The sequence below is a fragment of the Diorhabda sublineata genome, chromosome 10, assembly GCF_026230105.1.
Source record: "Diorhabda sublineata isolate icDioSubl1.1 chromosome 10, icDioSubl1.1, whole genome shotgun sequence".
In the NCBI taxonomy this organism is placed as follows: Eukaryota; Metazoa; Arthropoda; class Insecta; order Coleoptera; family Chrysomelidae; genus Diorhabda; species Diorhabda sublineata.
In genome coordinates, this window is record NC_079483.1 from 17,639,244 (window position 1) to 17,658,678 (window position 19,435).

Here is a 19,435-nt window from a genome sequence, read left to right on the forward strand (position 1 = left end):
TACAAAGTTGCACTGCGTCGTCAATAAACAAAGGAAGAATTATTAAAAAACAGTAAATCAATAATACTCTTGAAAGAATTAGATACTGCACATGTTTGAATTGAGACTTGAGAATTTTCACCTACGAAAATCGAAATTATTTAAGAGACGTCCTCTGTACTTGTCCGTTGTCATGTTATATCCTAATTCTTTGTTTGAATTCATGACTTTACTATGATTTCGCTTCCGTTGACCTTTTTAATGGCAGTCCATAATTTTTTATATCCATATTTTGTATTTTCGAGCATCTTTATCCGAAAGAAGCACCATAAAGTCTGGTTTTCATGTTTTTATACCCATGATCATGTTTTATTTCCATAGTAAATTTTTTCTATTAAATCGAAAGGTTTTGTATCAAATTCTAAATTATAGATTAAAATGTCAATTTGTTTAGGAATTCGACGTAATTGTTTTTTAAATTTCGTTCATTTTTTTATATACGCGGTGGTGAAACAGAACGTGCAAATTAGTGAAGCTCCGAGTGCTAATTTCATCAAAATATGTTCAACGTTTAAAGAACAACAGAAAGGTCCTCTAAGAACATCTAGGACCGAAAACACTGATCATAATCTTATGCAGCCTATACAAGAAGATCCAAGATGGTGTACCCGCAAGAAATCGCAACGAAGAAACATAAGAATTGAAATAATGTGACTTTTGAGAAAGTCTCGCATTTGTTAATGAAATGTATCATCGATTTTTTTTTTCTATCGAAAGTGTCGTTACTGAAACAGAAATAAATCCAAATTCAAGCACCAGAAATCACTGCAAAGTCCTAGTTACAGTATGAGCTGCGATCTCGGTCAGAAATCATTTTTTTTTTCGAAAATGTGCGGAACTAAAACTATCACTGCTAATACCGAACGTTATGTTGATTCAAGAACTTGAAACTTCAAAAATTCCAGGACTTTATTTCAACAAGACGGAACTACCAGTCACTCAATGAATAACTTCATGGTAGTTTATGAATCACTTCTTTCCAGGTAGACTGATTTCCAGAAGAGGTCCACCGTCCTCTAGTAGTCTATTTTTGATTGTTTGAAGGGATACTTCAAACAAAGTCTACGATAATAATTCTAGAAGCATCGATATAACTGTGATAAGTTTTCGATAATTTCCGTTCGAGTTTTACTTTAGGAAACCGAGATTAGACTTGATTAGAAATCTCTTGATCTACCATCCGGATTTAGCTTGTTTTGGATTGGATTCTATATCAATTCCTCCGAGTTTGGCAGCTACTTAAAAAACTGAAGAAAATGAAATATACGGCTATACGGATTTGTTTACATTAACAAGAGGCATGGTATTAGCTCTCGTTTAGCACATGATTACTTCTACTGGAGCATAGCTAGTTTTATCAATTTACTTTGAACTACTTGTAGTTTGGAATAATTTATGCAGAGGGTTTTTCGTAATTCTTTCAGTGATGAGGCTCGTTATCATCTTTCAGTTCAACTTTCGTCAAGCTAAAGCCCAAATATCTGTATCCTAAATTATTGATATCGTAATCAAATCTAAATTAACATAAATTTTTGCAAGTTTTTACTGTTTATCATAGCTCATTTTTCCTTCAATTTCAAATTTCGAAAATCTCGAGATATTTTGCTTAAAAAGAGAAACAGAAACTTACTTCTTATTCCATTTTTGTATGGAATTTTCGTTATTCAAAATCAAGGGTGAAAACTGATATAAAAACTCGTAATACTTATGTTTTCCTAGAAATATATATTATAAAGATTGTTATTGAATTTTTTTTCCAGCTAGTATGGCAGCTTTCGTCGCTGGATTATTAACATCGTGGTCATCTCCGTTTCTCATAAAAATCACGAACGACAAAGTGAGTTATAACATATCAGAAAAAGATGCTTCTTATTTCACGATTATCCAACCAACAGCCATGGTTCTAACCTGCGTGATATTTTCAATACTATGTGATAAAATAGGAAGGAAAAGGACCTTGTTGCTTATAACGGTTCCGCATTTATGCTCCTGGATTCTAGCTGCCGTAGCGAAAAATGTTTATGTATTCTACGCTTCCAGATGTTGTGCCGGTATAGGGGACGGTTGCTTATTCGCGGCGTTGCCGATGTATATAGGAGAAGTAGCGTCACCGAAAGTTAGAGGAACTTGGGGAAACTGTTTAGTATCGTCTATGTATTTAGGCGAATTTGTGATACAAGCTATGGGTTATTTTTTAAACGTTAAACAAGCCTCTTACGCATGTATGCCAATAAGTATATTATTTTTCGTTTTATTCTGGTTTATGCCCGAATCTCCTTATTATCTAATAATGCAAGATTGCGACGAAGAAGCGAAACGAGCTTTGGCATTTTTGAATAGGAAGCTAGATGTAGAAGATGATTTTCAGAAATTACGAATGGATGTTAAACGTCAAATGTCTGAAGCTGGTACTTGGAAAGATCTATTCACGATAAAAAGTAATCGAAAAGCTTTAATTTCCGCTATATTTCTAAGATCTTCTCAACAACTAGGAGGAACTACTGTTTTCATCATGAATATTGAATTTATATTCGAGAAATCTAAAGGTGGAGTTAGTCCTCAAGTCTCGTCAATGATTTATTTAGGACTTTGTCTTATATTAAATATATTAGTAATTGTTTTCGTTGTAGAAAGACTTGGTAGGAGATTATGCTACATATTATCGCTTTCTTTAGCATCCATACCGTTATTAGTTCTATCTGTATATTTCTTTATAGAAAAATACGTGTCTGATGTTGATTTGGGATTTTTGAATTGGATACCTATCGTTGCGATGATTTCTTATCAAATTTTTAATTCGTTCGGTATGGCAGTTATACCAACTTTGATGTTGGGAGAATTATTTTCTACCAGCGTCAAATCTAAAGCTATGACCGTACTGATGATAGATTTTGGATTGATGATATTCGTTACGAACAATGTATTGCACGCTTTACAATCTGTTATAGGTTTATGTGGACCTTTTCTACTTTTCGCTGTTTCTAATATAATTTCGGCTTTCATGACTATGTGGTTGGTGCCTGAAACTAGGGGTAAAACCTTGGAACAAATTCAACAATTGTTGAAAAAAGAAGTGGACGAGAAAATTGAAGTAGTACGGATATAATTTGATTAGAAAGACGGAATTGCGATGTTTTATTTGAGCAATGGAACGGCTTTTATACTTTTATTTTCATGGTTACTTACAGGAAACGCAATAATAATGTAAAACATAACATTTGGCGACGAAGATGGGATAAGAAATGACGCCTTTTTCATCACCCTGAGAAATGACATATTGTAGTGTCTAAAACACCCAACCACGTGTCTACAAAACACCACAATATAGATTAAACCATTCTTTTCTCTATTAGTCTTCTCCTAAAGGTTATTCATCATAGTTTTGAGTTAGTAATTCAGCTTTCTACTAGCTCACTTTCTACGTGTTAACTTTTTCCTGTCTTCTTTATTGTGTTTCGGTTTTCCAAACTATTCAACAATAACAACTTCTTTGAATTCTCAGTTCTTAGATTTTTCTTTTGATTAAAACCTAAATTGGTCTATTATTTTGAACTGTCATACATCATAAAATATATGCGGTGCTTAATTTTGGCCTTTATCCCATTTTAATAACCCTTGTATATAAATAAATAGATCACTTGCTACAATAATATCAAAATAAGTACTGCTTCAACCATTCAGAAACAGTTTTATTTAATTATGGTATTAATGATCTTTCAATCCATTTTGTAACTATTGCAGAGTTTGTCCCATGTAACACTTTATTTATAGCTTTTTTTTGTTGTTTTAGATTTCAGACTACAAAAATAATCCTTTATGCATCATTCAAATTCTATACGACGTGTAGCTAAATAAGGAGACTGGTTACGAAAAAAAAATTATTCGAATGCTCTCCTTCAATATACTCCCCTCCCGTCGTCTCACACTCTTCTATACGTTTTTACCATTGATCGAAGCAGTGCTGGAAGTCTTCTATGGTGAGTGCCTTTAGGAGCTCTGCCGTTTTTTGCTTTACCGCTTCCACCGACTTAAATCGGATCCCTTTCAAAGCAAATATTCTTCTAAGCTTTCAGTCAGAGTCAGATTTTTTGGCACCAACTTCGCACAGACTTTTGTCATGTGTAATTCCTCGCGTAAAATTTTTGTAACAGTTTACAGCCTCGGTAAAAATCCGTATGATCATTCGACGATCTGCACGCATAATTTGGTTGATTTTGGTCTCTGTTTCTGGAGTTTCTGGGCGCTGGTCATCTTCAGTGCTTTCTCGGTACTCACTAAAGCGCTTACATCACTCAAAAACACGTGCGTGAGATAGAGAATTGACCCTATAGGCCTATTGCAACAATTTATAGCAGTTAGTCGGAGTTTTTTCAATTTAACGAGATTAGTAAGATTGATACGTTGCTTCTGGTTTTCGCCACACATGGTTTTCAGCACAGTTTCGTTTCAAACTGCTACAACGTGCATAGACAAGATATCTAGACACCCAACGCACTACTTGTTTTTTATCCCACCCGTCTAGGGTGCCCTCTAGGTGCGCAGTCTCGTTATTTAATAGCCAGACCTCGTATTAACTGGAATTATTAGATAACTACTTACCAAGTCTTTCTGTTTGTCTATCAATTATATATCTTTTTTTATAATACTGTTTATGTTTTTGTTGAGAAATTACAAATATCTAACGTAAATCTGATTAATTGTTTCAATAGATTCTCAACACTGAAAAAAATTTTAATTTATTCAACTGACGTATCGAATGAAAAGAATGTTTAAAAATTCACTTTCATTAAATGTTCTTTACCACTACACTAACTAATAATGATAAATAAAAGTATATTAGAGTCTTAAAATTTCATTTGAACATTATTTTAGTTGAATTTAGCACTATTTATGCAGTTGAAATCTTTACTTATATTTTTCTATAAGTAACAATACTAGCGGGTTTTCCAATAAGAGGTGTTATTTTGATATTCAAAGAAAAATGCCATTTTTTGAGATAAATAATCGGATGTTTATTTCATTATAAAGAGGAAGGTATGCCGTTAATAATGGAACACAACATCAGCCAAATGGCCGCCACGACTGCGCTTACAGGACCATATCCTTTTCATGAAATTTTCCGCAACCAAATTGCAAAGCGGCTGCCCTATGTCCTCGATAGCCTCACGAATTCCATCTTTGAGGTCTTGATTCGATTCTGGACTGTTGGCGTAGACCTTATCTTTCAGGGTGGCCAATTGTGATCACCTCTTCGAGAGATAAAACGGTCCGGAAATTTTTCCCGTAAAAGATCGATGGTTTCGTTGCTTGTGTGCGACGTAGCGCCGTCTTGTTGAAAGTAAACGTTGTCCAAATCAATACCATCCAATTACGGCCATAAAAAATCATTAATCATCTCTCGATAGCGCAATCCATTCACCGTAACTGTTGCTCCAGCCTCATTTTCGAAAAAGTAAGGTCCAATGACACCGCCAGACCATAAACCGCACCAAACAGTCACGCGTTGAGGATGGAGAGGATTTTCAACAATAACTCTTGGGTTTTCCGAGGCCCAGATTCGACAATTTTGTTTATTGACGTAACCACCAAGGTGGAAATGGGCCTAATCAGTTAAGATGATTTTTCGATGAAATTCCGAATCATTTTCATGCATTTCAAGGACCCAATCAGCAAAGACTCGACGTTGTTTATGATCGGCCGGCTTGAGTTCTTGTGTTCACTGAACTTTATAGGCCTTAAGACCCAAGTCTTTATGCAAAATACGGTGTAATGACGTTTGTGGAATGGCTAATTCCAAAGAACGACGAGGAATGGACAATCCTGGGTTCTCTTCACCACTTTGGGCTACAGCAGCAATATTCTCAGTTTTTCTTGAGCAACGTGCACGGGTTTCATTCTTCAAATCACTAACTTGTCCCAACAGCTCAAATTTTTCCACCAATTTCTGTATTGCGGTCCGAGAAGGTGCTTCACGTCGACCCAAAAATGTTTTAGTTTTACGAACCGTCTCTGCCAAACTTTCACCATTTTTGTAGCTAATTTTAACAATTTCAATGCGTTGTTGATGCGTGTATCGTTCCATTTTCATTAATGGCGTAGTTTCTACTTGTCAAATGTCAAAAAATGACAGCTTCGAAAGTGACATTTACCGAAATAGCGGGCTGTTCAAAATAACACCTCTTATTGGAAAACCCTTTATTAACATTGAAAAAAAAATTATTATAAAAAAATTGTTATATTAACAATTGATTTATAATGTATCTATACTATTTATCAAATTACAACTGGGCTGAAAATTTTTTAAGGTAGCAATAAAGAAACCTTTTCTTTTTATCGTATAGTACAATTGGTGTTAAGCCTCAAAATAGGCTTAATTTCGACCATTACATCTTCATAAGTGCAAAATTTCTGTCCAGCGATTGTCCTCTACAAATTTGAGAAAAATCTCTGGGGGCTAGATATGAAGAATACTGTGAATGAGTGAACAATTTGAAGTCTAATTCATGCAATTTTTTATTGATTGTCTTGATGATTCGATCCTTTAAAGGCTATGTTATATTGGCTGTATATGATTTATCCCTTTTAAATGTTTATTATACCATGCTCAACTCAAAATACTGATGCCATAACTTTCCCAACCTGTCCACGCTTTGGAATCCACTTCGCCGACTGACAATTGGACTCTGGTGTGAACTGATTATTGTTTATTAACATTGAATAGCTCCAAAGGCTACTCAGAATCATCAATCCGTCGTTGTTTTTAGTCGATTGTAAGCTTGCGCGAAACCTACTTTAAAGAGAGTTTTCGCATATCTAAATATTCATTAACGATACTTCCAATACTTCCAATACTTCCATCACGTTTCCGCTATCTCAATCAGCTTCTGTGAAATCATTTCGGGAACTGATTCGATGTTTTCATCAGAGACAGTCACTTTGAGTCGTCCTCTGCGTGCATCGTCCTTGGTGCCTCCTTCAAACACGGCAAACAACACACCTCAATGGTTAATTTTCCTGAAGCAAAGTCTGAATAATGATTATCAAGCCGAGCTTTGGTTTCAATGTTTTTTTGCCCAAAAGTGATGCTTTATCAACACGCAAAATACGTTTTTATTCATTTTTGGAAACTAAACTTCCTTCACTCCAAAATGCTGTACAATTTATAACGTGTCTTTTAATGATCAAAGCTAAAGAACAATCAATGAATTTAATACTAGTAGCGCCATCTTACATTTTCAGCCCGCATAATATTGTGCAATTTATTTAAGTTTTGTTTTTAGATACATTCTGTAATCTCATACTGATTGTACGATAAACGAATGCTCTAGAATAAATATAAGTTTCACATTTGTATTTTAATTGTATTTATTTTTGATCTATACCTCCAATAGTTCCTGTTTCGTAAAATTTTTGATTCAATTTGTAAAAGTTAATAGAAAAATATATCAAATTTTACTACAAATATAATGATCTTTGCACCCATAAAATTCATCTATTGACATTTTGTGAATAACTCAGATTCCTATGTTTTGATAAATTCTTTGTATACTAACCTTAATTACTACACTAATTACTACTTGAGTGTACCACTTCACTTTATATTTCATTTTGTATCGCCTGCAATGAGCTGTTTCGTACCCCTCGTATATTTAATATTTCTCTAACTAATTTAACTGTGAGCTTTTTAACTTAACTTAACTTAACTGCCTTTTACAAGTTTTGCGATATTCCAAAACATTGTAGAGCTTTTTATGTCTAGTTACATCTACCTTCCTCTCTCAGAAATATTTAGGATAATAGTTCAACGGTTACCAAATAATAGATGGAGCCACGCACTAACTTTTATGGTTCCCATTGCATTAAACTATGACAAACACTGTTAGATAACGTGAGGCTGTGTACCCGTCTCAATACTTGTGACACTTCTGTCGGTTTGCAATCCAATATTTTATAGTGTGCTCCAAAACCCATCAGGAAAAGCAAAACGGAATAAGAACGAATCGAAGAAATTTTATTCTTATTACATTAACTTAACCCAAAAAGTCTTTTCATACTGGACACTGCCCGGTGAATGTCCACTGGAAAAACATGACAAAAACTCCCGATAGCTTTCGTGGTTTCTGAAAGAAAAAAAAAAGGAAAGAACCAAGCCATTTGGTGCAAATCTATTCAGGTGTTTAATTTTTTTATTATTACGATCCGGGCAGGAATAATTTTATCTGACAAAGTTAAACCAATGGTTGGTGTAGTGGTAGAGTTTATTTCTTTCAATAAATTACACTAAGTACATTCAACAGTTTTTTGGTGAATAAAAACAACTCTGATGCGGAAGAAAGTTACGGCTAAACTGATGTGTTTACAGTCACAGAAAGCTTCATGACAATGGGTGGAGGAATTGGTACAAAATAAGAAATTTCATAGATGCAGTACCACCTAACGAAGTTGGAAATTGCTTGTTGAAAATCATCAAAAATCACAACCGTTCTTGGCGTCCTATTTTATTTGTTATTGCTCTGGCATGATTTCATTTTGTAGCTTAGAAAAAATAATTTCGAGTGTTTCCACAGACAGTATATATTTCTTTTATTTTGACGTGGTTTCCGATCAGTGCAATAACAACAATATGTCGATTTCGCGTCCTGTTTAAAGTCGTCTCTTACCAAAAATAGTCTTTAGCCGTATGACATCTTCAATAATTTTGGTAAATAATGTTCAGGAGGATCGGGAGATGCAATAAGAAAAAGGTCACTCCATTAAAAAAATGTTTAATAATCTATTTTATTAACAGCTTTCATGGAGAAAATTTTTTATAATTTATACAATTTTTGAAGTAATTGGATGCGGTTTGCTGCACACATGAGGTTGAAGAAGTTAACATGAGAATAGATTTTGAAGAAGTCGAATCAATTTATGTCAAATAGATAAGAAAAGAGATACTAATAGCAATAGCGAAGGAGTAAGTAGAAGTGAGAGCTGAAGAAAATAGTCTATTCTCATTAAACATGTACATTAATGAAAGCAGATAAAGATAGATGGAAAACAACAAGAGAAATCTATGGAAAAAAGTATATATGAGTGTAAAGAAGAAAACATATACATAAGAAACATAGATATCAAAGAAACAGACGAAGACATGTCAAACAGAGGAGAAAGGATGGTAGCAATAAAAATCTACTGAAGAAAAAAACTCGTATAAGAAGTCAAAAACGAATCCATGTGAAACGGTACCAAAAAGAATATACTGAAGATAGTATTAATGAAAGCTAAAGAAGATAACATATAAAATTGAAACATGGCTAATTAGGAAGGTAGATGAAGACACGTCAAACAGAGGAAGGAAAAATATACCAATGGGAAAAAGTATAGATAAGGGTTGAAGAAGATAGGAAAGAAAAATAACAAATAGAATCTACGGAGGGAAAAGCATAAAGAATTGAAGAAACTTTATTAATTCATAACCTAGTATGTTTATTGAAGAAAAAAGTTGTTGAGAAACTACGAAAAATGAAACGCCTTAATTAAGGTTACAAAAATAACCAATAGATAAAAAGAGTGCGAACAAGAAGGCCCAAAAAATATTCACATTGGCAATTTGATATAACGCTGTGAATAGGAAAGAATGGAAAACCATCGTGTGGACAATTGAGGCTTTACAGTAAATAGAAAAACATTTTGTTTGTTTTTGTTTTATGAAATAAATATATTTATAGGTTATGTATAGTGCTACAAAAATCAATTGTTAGCGAAACGGTCTTAATTGAGAAATAAAAAAGGAATCTGATAGAAACAAGTAACGTTGCAGGTTTATAAAAAACAATCAAGCAAACGAAACTTCTGCGCTGCATTATTCCATAATAATACCACAATATTTGGATATCGTAATCTTGCAATCATTTTATATGACCTTGATCTAGTTTATTTTGCTCTATAATGTATAGTGCGAGTTGTGTCAAAAAATTATCGAAAGAGATGCGGCAAAATCAACCGAGGTGTACGCTTGCTTCATTACAACGCTCCAGTCCACAGTTCTTCGCTTTCCAAGGCTACTCTTTACGTATATTGTTTGACAGAGATTGAACACCCACAATATAGCCCTGATCTGGACCCGTTTAGTTAGCAAATCTGAAACTAAAAGGTCTACGATTATTTTGACTGTATCATATTTTCATAGTGCCATAGAAGATTTAGTCATACGTTGTGGAGATGGAAATTAAGGGAGAATGTAGTGAAAAGCACGATTATTTGAAATAAAGCTATATATATATATTCATTGTCACCGATAGTTTTTAATTATAAATATTGTTTGTTCTAGCTATCTCATGTTTTCTTTAATAAACTATTTGATCCCGTTCGATATCAAAGTAACATCTATGATCGGTTTAGCAAATTTGTTTACTCAGTTTTTTCCTATTTATTCGATCTTGTATGAGATATAGAACATCGCTTCGTATTGTTGGGATCTTAACAATAAACCGATACGATGTCAACTTCTTTACATCAAAATTTTATAGAAACAATCAATTCTCAAATTCTATGTTGATTTAAAATCGGAAACTCCAGAAAACGGTAACATAAATTTGATCATTTTCTCTCGGTAAATTGTTTCTATTCAGATGAAGTTGTAAATCATGATAGAGATACAAACAGAGTGGGACTCAAAACATCGTTTCTTAAGAAGAATTGTACCAACGCTAGTGAATGACTTTTTATTCCGGCAACTTTCAATCTATGAAATTTCAAACTAATATTTATCCTCGAATTATTATGCTGAGTTCCTTGTCTGTTTATATGACGAACATCCATCATATCTACCTGATCTGGCTCTCTCAGATTACTTTCCATTTCCAAACTTCCTAAAAAGTCTTGGTGGAAAGAAATTTCAGACAATTGAAGACATGAAATCAAATATTCCTATCGGAAATTCCATTTCTTAATTAGTCATTATTTTAAGAAAGGGTACTTGGAATTTCCTGGGCCAGGTATCGGTCAGTTAGGGGTGAACCTCTTTTCAGTCCCGAAAATATATTTGTATAGTGGTGTTTATATGTGTGTACGTATGAATGAGTGTGTGTGTTCACGAAAAACCGGCTAAAATTTTACGAAGAAGAACCTCAGTCGTTTGAGCTCAGTTCATCTCTGAACGATACGTTAGAACCTCTTGGGCCAACTATAACACTGACCCAATATATTTGAATATAAAGTTGAACTAGTCTACTGTTTCCCAGCTGTTATTTGGTAAAAGCAATCTGTGGAAACGATGTATTTCCAGTTTTATTAACACGAATTAAACATAGGGAGTCCAAATTTTGTTGGAGTGGAAATGTTTGAAACAATTTTTTGGAAATAACATTATATTATATAATGGTATATGAAGGAATTGATTATGACGAAGAAATCAATTGAAATTCATCATATCCGTATTTTTAGAGCTCTTATACAAGTTCAGAAAAGGTAAATAGAGAGATTTTTATATATATCAGACTTGATTTTTCACGCTTCTCATCTTGGATATTTTTTTAGAGTTGGTAGCTCTATATACAAGGAATATGAAGATCCCTTTCTTATTCATATGTTTATAATGTATCCGTAACAAACTGTTATATATATTATTATATAATTCCAATAACTTAGTTTAGAACTAATAAGGACAATCCTAAACAGAAATAGCTATAATTCATATTATTTCATATATTTGCACAAGTATCTATGAAAAATATCTTTGACGTGAATGACACTTCCAATTAAGAAATCTAAGAAAACAACCGATCTATGTCAAAATGACGGCCGTGGGGTAAACAATCGACTTTCTCCTTTGTATCTGTATTGGCTTTTCATTGTTTTTTGTAGCCAGAGTTTTTGGTTTAGTGATGTTATGAAGTTACTTTTTAGATCTATTTCAGTGAACTAATACAGCTGAAACTGCATATTTTTGAGTTTTTTGTTCGGAAATTAATTTTCACTGTTGAGTTTTTCAAATACTTTTTAATGTTGCAAAGTGATAAACCAGAGGAATCTGAAAGGTACAAAGACAAACTTACAGCTTTAGGTGGAATTTCGTTAGATTAAAATGGCTTTGGTACAGAATCTTTCACACTATATTTACCGCTTATCTACACTAAGCATTTGTTTACCCCACGGCGGCCATTTTTGAATGGATTCATTAAATTGTTCGATTGATGTAAATAAATTTTTTGTTGTAGGTTAATGAAACGCAACCAAATTACGTATATAGCCGAAGATGCCTTCACCAACGTAACTTCATTACGAGTATTGTAAGTGAAAAATTTCTATTAATAAATTAATTTCCAGTTGAGTTTTAATCACAATAACTAATATCTATGTTTCGAACCGCCTCAAACCGATTAAATCTTGATCTTGGTACGGAAAGGCTTCTAAGTTGACCAGAAAGCGATTAGCAGAAAATATAAATTAAAGAAAAAGATAATTTTTAGCAGAAAAAAATATTAATTTGTACAAGGATCAATAGAATGTTGGGCGAAGTGAAGGTGAACTCAAATGATACTGAAAGCTAAGTTCTCATTGAAGGCATGATGAATTCTCTGAAGCACATTAAAATCTTACGCCATTCATAAAAATATTCGTTGAAATATCTCAGCATGACTTGACCTCTTGTCGCAATCTTGGAACGTAAATTAAAAGTGTTTGATTGCTCCGGTAATACCCCAGACCTGAATCCAGTTGAGCACAATTATTGCATACTTTTTTAGAGATGGTTTACACTACAAAAGTGTGATTCCAAAATGGTCGAGTCAAGAATATATGCGTTAAATTCCACTTTTACTATTTCCGTGTTTTGTAAAGAACGACTCTTGAATGTATGTTTCCTTTTCTTCTCTAATAGTACCATTATCTAACAAAGTACAAACCTCATTTTTCTTCAATTTTTTCGTCCAACTGCTAGTCGTGGTACCAAATATTTATTTTATACTGTATATTCTATCAAGAATCTATTCAAGTATATTCTGAATAAAGTTGAGGATAATCATCAACATTTGTTTTTGTATATATACATTTTAAAAGCTTTGATAAAATTTTTACTGATCTATAGATTTTCCACTATTTTTTTTTAAACTGGACGCTTGCTCCTCCATATCAATTAAAGCAGTTTTCGTTTATCTGTTGTCTTCTATCTTGTCCATGCAAAAAAACTGTTTCGAATCAAATATAAATTTCCTTGTACAGTCTAATTTCCTCTGAGAAATTTTGAGCTTAAATGTCTCCGTTGAAATAATGTTCATTATAAACAAGAATTCTTAAAATAGGTCATTTTTTACATGAAATTGATTAAAAACAGTTTACACCCTACTACATAATCTCAAAGTTGTAGTTTCCAGCAATTCGACAATATATTTCAACTATTTTCCAAACCTAATGACCCAAAAACAAAAACTTTTTGTTTCAGAGAACTGGACGATAACTTCCTGACACAAATACCCGCTGCAATCGCAAAGCTGTCCGACCTGCAAGAATTGTAAGTAAAAAAACAACTTTCTTTATCTCCTTTCCCAGTTTTACTGAAATAGAAACACCAGCGGGATCAATGGCGTTGAACTTTTCGAAAAGGGTTATTACATTTTTGAAAAGATACGTTTTTCTATAAATACTATCTTTTGTATTGGTTGTCAATTTTGCTTGTTCAAATTAGATCATAACGTGTGTGAATTGTATTTTATTTAAACGTGACTTAGTATTCAATAATTTTAATTTTTTTTTTTTTTTCAATAAATGCTCTAACTAATGTTTGAAACAAACTGCCCACGCTATCATGGCTAATTTTTTGTTTAGAAAACTAGTAATCTGATCGTCAATAGTATCAATGAAAAATTACAAAAATTTCGGTGTTTTATGTGTTTTGAGAGCCGATAATCAAGACCAAAGAGATGGTACGATAGCTGGAGTTCAGCTTCTCAGTCAGGAAGAGGGCTAAACGTACAGGATTGAATAGTACCTGGTCCTATTGAACAAGAAAAAAGAAGAAGGCAGTCTTACAGTGTCTATCTCTAGGTAGCAAGGAAATTACTTGATTATTGTTTCTACAGGTACATTTAATTCCTGGTTTAAGGATTTTTTCTTATATACTGCCTTTCAAAAGTTTTTGTCCACAAATAATCGCCGTCTATTTGGTTCCACACGATATTTAGGAAATTCCAAAGATGTGAAATGGAAGTAGGATAGTGCTTTGTGACTTCCCAATCCTATTTGTCCCACAACAACTCAACCGGGTTGAGATCGGGCGATTTTGATAGCCAAATCATTACTTCCAGTACATTCTTTCAAATACTCTTTGGCACTCAGACGCTGGCCAAAACTTATAACATTCTCAAGCCACCATCGAACCTTCACGACATTTTGAATTCTAAGTAAACATGGATCCGTTCTTCCTTCAATCTGCGCTCAAATACTTTTCTCTCAGATCCAAAAAGCACAAACTACGACTTATCAATCTATAAAAATCTGTTCCAATCTTCAAGCGTGTATTTTCTATGTTCTTTAACCCACCACAACATCTTTAATTTTAGAATCTAAATTCATTGATATCACTAACAAAGGTATTCAACAGAGGTAATTGAAAAACTTATTTTTCTTTAGTGATTTCAATCATTTAGTCTTCGTTGTTTGTTACGATACAAATTGTGGAAAAAATTATACGTAACCTCTAAACGAGTAACCATGACTTTGTGACTAGTTGCGAAGTTTTCTTTGTCAAATTATTTAATAAAATATTGTGAAGTTGTAAGGGAACTTTTCTCCATGCATTTTTCATATCAGATCTGTGGCGAGAAACTAGTTAAAACTTTTATTTTGTTACAACTTTTGATATAGTATTAGGGTTTCTTAAAGAAGTTTAGTGTCACTATTAGGAGTTGATTTATTAGAATATTCGTAGTTTTACAATTAATTTGAATAGAATTACGATTATTTAGTACTTATTTCAACCAACTACACAGAAATTGCAATGAAATTCATGAAATATTGGTTTTTACGGATAAATTCAATGTTGGTTTGAATCTATTGATTCTTTCCTGATGCCGTGTTTGCTATACATTAATTTCTTAAACAAATCATAGTTAGTTCGGAAAAGTAAGACTGAAAAATTAACCTTAAATAAAATGTTTGACAAACTTTTGGCATCATAAACAAATACACGCTAAATGAAATATGGCGCTCAAACTTCACAAAAATATCAAAAAAAGTTTGTCCTGCCATTCTAAGATTCACTCAGGCAGTTTAAATGCACCAGTGTGGGTCAGAACCATATATAAAGGTTAGAAATTGTCACACAAATACCCAAAACCTTTTCATTTCCAAAGAATTTATAATTTCTAATATGGCGTCATTTTTCGAAGAGCTATTCCTATCTCTAGGTTAGAAAGTTTACTTTTGAAACCACCCAATCATTTTTGAAACAATTATTGTCTGTTGTTGGTAATCTGTCACCAGGAAATAGGGATTTTGGATGCCTAAAGATGAGAAAAGACTAGTAAAAACCCCAATGTCTTTAGAGACATGGTTTTTCAGTTTATTGGAGGCCAAATCCATAATTTGACATAGAGAAGCTTGATTTAACCAGAAATAATTGTTCTAAATGAAAACCTATACCTCGCATCACATAAAATCGATAAGAGTTTCATAATAAATATGAAATGAGGAAGTGGTTGACAGAATTTGGTTCGATAAAAACGACTACATTCGGACATATCGAATTTGAAATCTTTTACTGGAGGAACAGGATGATAAGTCCAGATAGAACAACGAAAGAAGGCAATCTATACGACAGAAGGAGTAATAAAAGGCCCAAAAGTAACCTAAACTGATAAAACCTATACTAACTCAACCTTATCTTACCTTACCTAACTATAAGTTACCTAACCTTAACTAACCTAACCTTACCTATCCTAAACTAACCTAACTTAACCTCACGTAAGCTAACCAAACCTAACCAAATCAAATCAGAATTAACCCGACATTATCTTAGATAAATACTAAATTTTTCTTGTAAATCTTTACTTTCTCCTTTTAATTTTCAATTTAGATTTTTCATTTATACAAGGTGTGACAGTTTATTTATACACATTTCAAGTAATTTGATAAGCTCGTGTGTTGAGACAAGCAGTGGCACTTTGAACCCGTTTCGACTTGTCCATCTGCTCCTTCAAACGATTTAGTGAGATCGTATACATGACAGTACTTTTGAAGTATTATATTGAATCGAATGAAATAATTTCATGCCTTATCACACCTCGTATACTCTAATTGTTCATATAACGTAACATTAAATAAAAATTTTCAATAATCTCCACGAAGAAACAAGCGAAATATGATTGATTACACTTTCAACGGTGTCATAAATTTGATTTCTCGTCATTTTTTAAGCTTCACTTCACTGGAGATACGAAATATTGTGAACCGTCTAAAAAATAAAAGCTCGGCTTTCCCACGTACTTATTTTTAAGTATGTTATGATTGCCTTCACGAGAAGAACCCAATTAAATTGTAACTGAACTCTGAATTGTTTTTACAGCTCGATATCTGGTAACCGCATCAAGTATATTGGAGGAGGGTTGTTGCAGAAAACTCCCGCTCTTGCCCTTTTAGAACTCAAAGGGAATCCTTTGGTTGGAGTTGACGCCCACGCTTTCTCCTTTCTTCCACGACTACGTAAACTGCAAGTATTATATTACTACCATTATAATTGACTATAAATTGGAAATTTACTTAGTAGTATATATAAGAAATTTAATTGGAAATAAAGAATTTACTAAGTAAAACGTTTATTTCCGATAAAAAGGAGTAGTAGTAATTGGCTTTAAATAACTAACTAATTAATTCTATGCAGCTCACAGATTTTTTGGTACTGTTTTGTTGGGTAATACGAGGATGGTTCCAGAAGTACCTGGAAAGACCGTTCCATCTGCAGGCAATGTCATGACATCGGTTTTTTGGACCGCGCGTGAGCTAATTTTTGATTGACTATCTTGTTAAAGAAAAAACTATCAACGACGAGTATTATGCAAGCTTATTGCAACGTTTGAGCAAAGATATCAAGAAAAACGGCCGTATTTGGTTAAGAAGAAAGTATTGTTCAAAATTGATCCAAAATTGATGAATCAAAGTTTGAATTGCTACCTCATGCCCCCTATTCACTAGATTTGGCACCCTCAGATTATTTACTGCAACCAGAATTTTCCGAAAATGAGGAGGCAGTTAATGGCTTTTTTGAGGAGCTTGATGTTTCTGATTATAAAGACGGTATCAAACTCATTGGGAATTGTATGGAGCTAAATATAGATTGAGTCGAAAAATAAACACACTTTTTGGGCCAGGTACTTTTGGGACCGTCCTCGTATAGTATACTCAGTTCAAAATACGTTATAACCTAACCAAACCTAACATTAAAATAAATTTGTTCTCATTATTAAAACCAATTATGATCATTTAAGATATGCACAGCTCAGTAGTTAACGACAATCGCTATTTTCAAAAAACCTAGTTCAAATCATATTAAAATAGATGGATTATCATTTTGAACACAAACTCTGATCGATGGAGCTCAGCAGTTTGTGCCAATCACAACCAATTCTCTTTCATTCATTCGAATAGATGCATGAATTTTATACAACTTACGAGTGTGCTATTTCCAAAAAATCTAGTTCGAAACGCTCGAGGACAAAAGTCTCTACCAAAAAATCTATAGATCTCTGATTTTAGCATCTGAAAGCCAGTTACCCCTAATTAGCATTATTCTAAACAATCATTTAAAGTGTGGTTACCGATCATAACATATTGTTTGACTGTGAGAGCAAAAAACACCTTTAGCTCTGAGATTTCTATTAATTTAAATACTTTTTCGTGTTTAGTTTTTTGAAAATTAATTAAGAAATTTCCAAGGTATCGCCTGAGTCGATTTTTTTGTTCTCGATTCTACTTATAGCTCCGTAGTCGATGCCAATCACACAAATTTTCTTTCTCTTATTCATTTTATAAAGTGCAAATATTTTTCGGAAGGCTATAGCTCTGCCATCCAATTCAAAATATATACAAATAAATCGATTTCCATTTCTATTATACATTATATCAACCGGGTTATTTTTGATTCCAGTCGTACCCTGTATGAATATCAGAAATCCCATATTTGTTAAAACAACTCGTTCATGATAAGCTTCTGCTGTAGACAATTATACGAAGATCCACAAAAGCATTCCTGTTCCTTAACGTAAATTAATTTAATAAAAACTTTCCTTTAATAAAAAAAATCCATACGTTTTTGAAATTAAAAAAAAATCCTTCGTGGCCCTAAATCTTGTCTCGCACAACAATACGAAACAGCAAAAAACAAAGTAATAAATCACCGCAAGAATGTAATAACCATAATAATATCTAATTTGTTTTGATTTACGATTCTTTTTTTTTTCAATTCAGAATCCTTTCGGATGCCAGGGAACTATCCACGTTTCCGAATCTCAACGGAACCAGTGCCCTGGAAATATTGAGATTGGACAGGGCGGGAATAACGTCAGTGCCGGAATCGTTATGTATCACTTGTCCACGCTTAAAAAGTTTGTAAGTTTCTACAAAATATATTTTTATAGGACTCTGATGTGCAAATTCCTTTATTAATTGATTCAAACCCAAACCTAAGGGTAAATTATTTCATTATAGAGGTAAATAATATCCTATATACGATGTTTATACAATGATGTACCTCAGTTGAATCCAAATGGGCTCAATATAAGAATGAACCGACGAAGGTTTCTTAATCGTGCATTTATGTTTCGAAGAAGAATAATCATGAACTGTCACGATGATATTTGCAATTCATCTGTCGAAAATTGGCGTACCCATTATTCTTCTTCGATACATAAATCCACTACGAGTTTGCAACGAAACCAAACGTTCAGTGAAGAAAATGATGAACAATGTTATCGAGGTAACTTTGTTGTGACATCGAAAAACTGCTTTTTGAACGTATCCATTTCTTCAAATAGCACTTCTCTACCATCGACATTAATACCTACGTTCTACAAAAAAAATCAATAGCCGCTTCGGATTGGATATTTATGAGATTCGGATTTCTGATTAACATTTAATACATTCAAACGCATTTTTCACGTCTTTCCCGTACAATTATGCCTGCAAAAATACTTGTTCTTTATTTCGTGTTATGTATAAACTGTTTAATAGATTTGGATGAGAAACGTTACAAAGAATCTAATAATAGTTTAGTATTAACTTTAGTAAAACTTGAGTGAAGTCAATTAATAATTTTCACAATGTAAACGTTAACTTTGACACTCAATTTTCCCAACCGTTTCTGTACCATCTTGAAATGAAATGCCGGAGAAGCGTTAATTTGTTGTTCATATTTTATAGAAGA

The 19,435-nt window shown here is 33.1% G+C and overlaps 1 protein-coding gene across 1 annotated transcript in view; it reads left to right on the top strand.

Annotated features, from left to right (window-relative positions):
• The window catches only part of LOC130449772 (follicle-stimulating hormone receptor), an 88,110-nt gene that overhangs the window by 58,731 nt on the left and 9,944 nt on the right, over nt 1-19,435 (top strand). The window contains exons 4-7 of the mRNA XM_056787770.1: nt 12,240-12,311; nt 13,463-13,531; nt 16,583-16,726; nt 18,481-18,621. Coding sequence (XP_056643748.1) covers nt 12,240-12,311; nt 13,463-13,531; nt 16,583-16,726; nt 18,481-18,621 — 426 coding nt within the window. The remainder of the gene's footprint in view (nt 1-12,239; nt 12,312-13,462; nt 13,532-16,582; nt 16,727-18,480; nt 18,622-19,435) is intronic.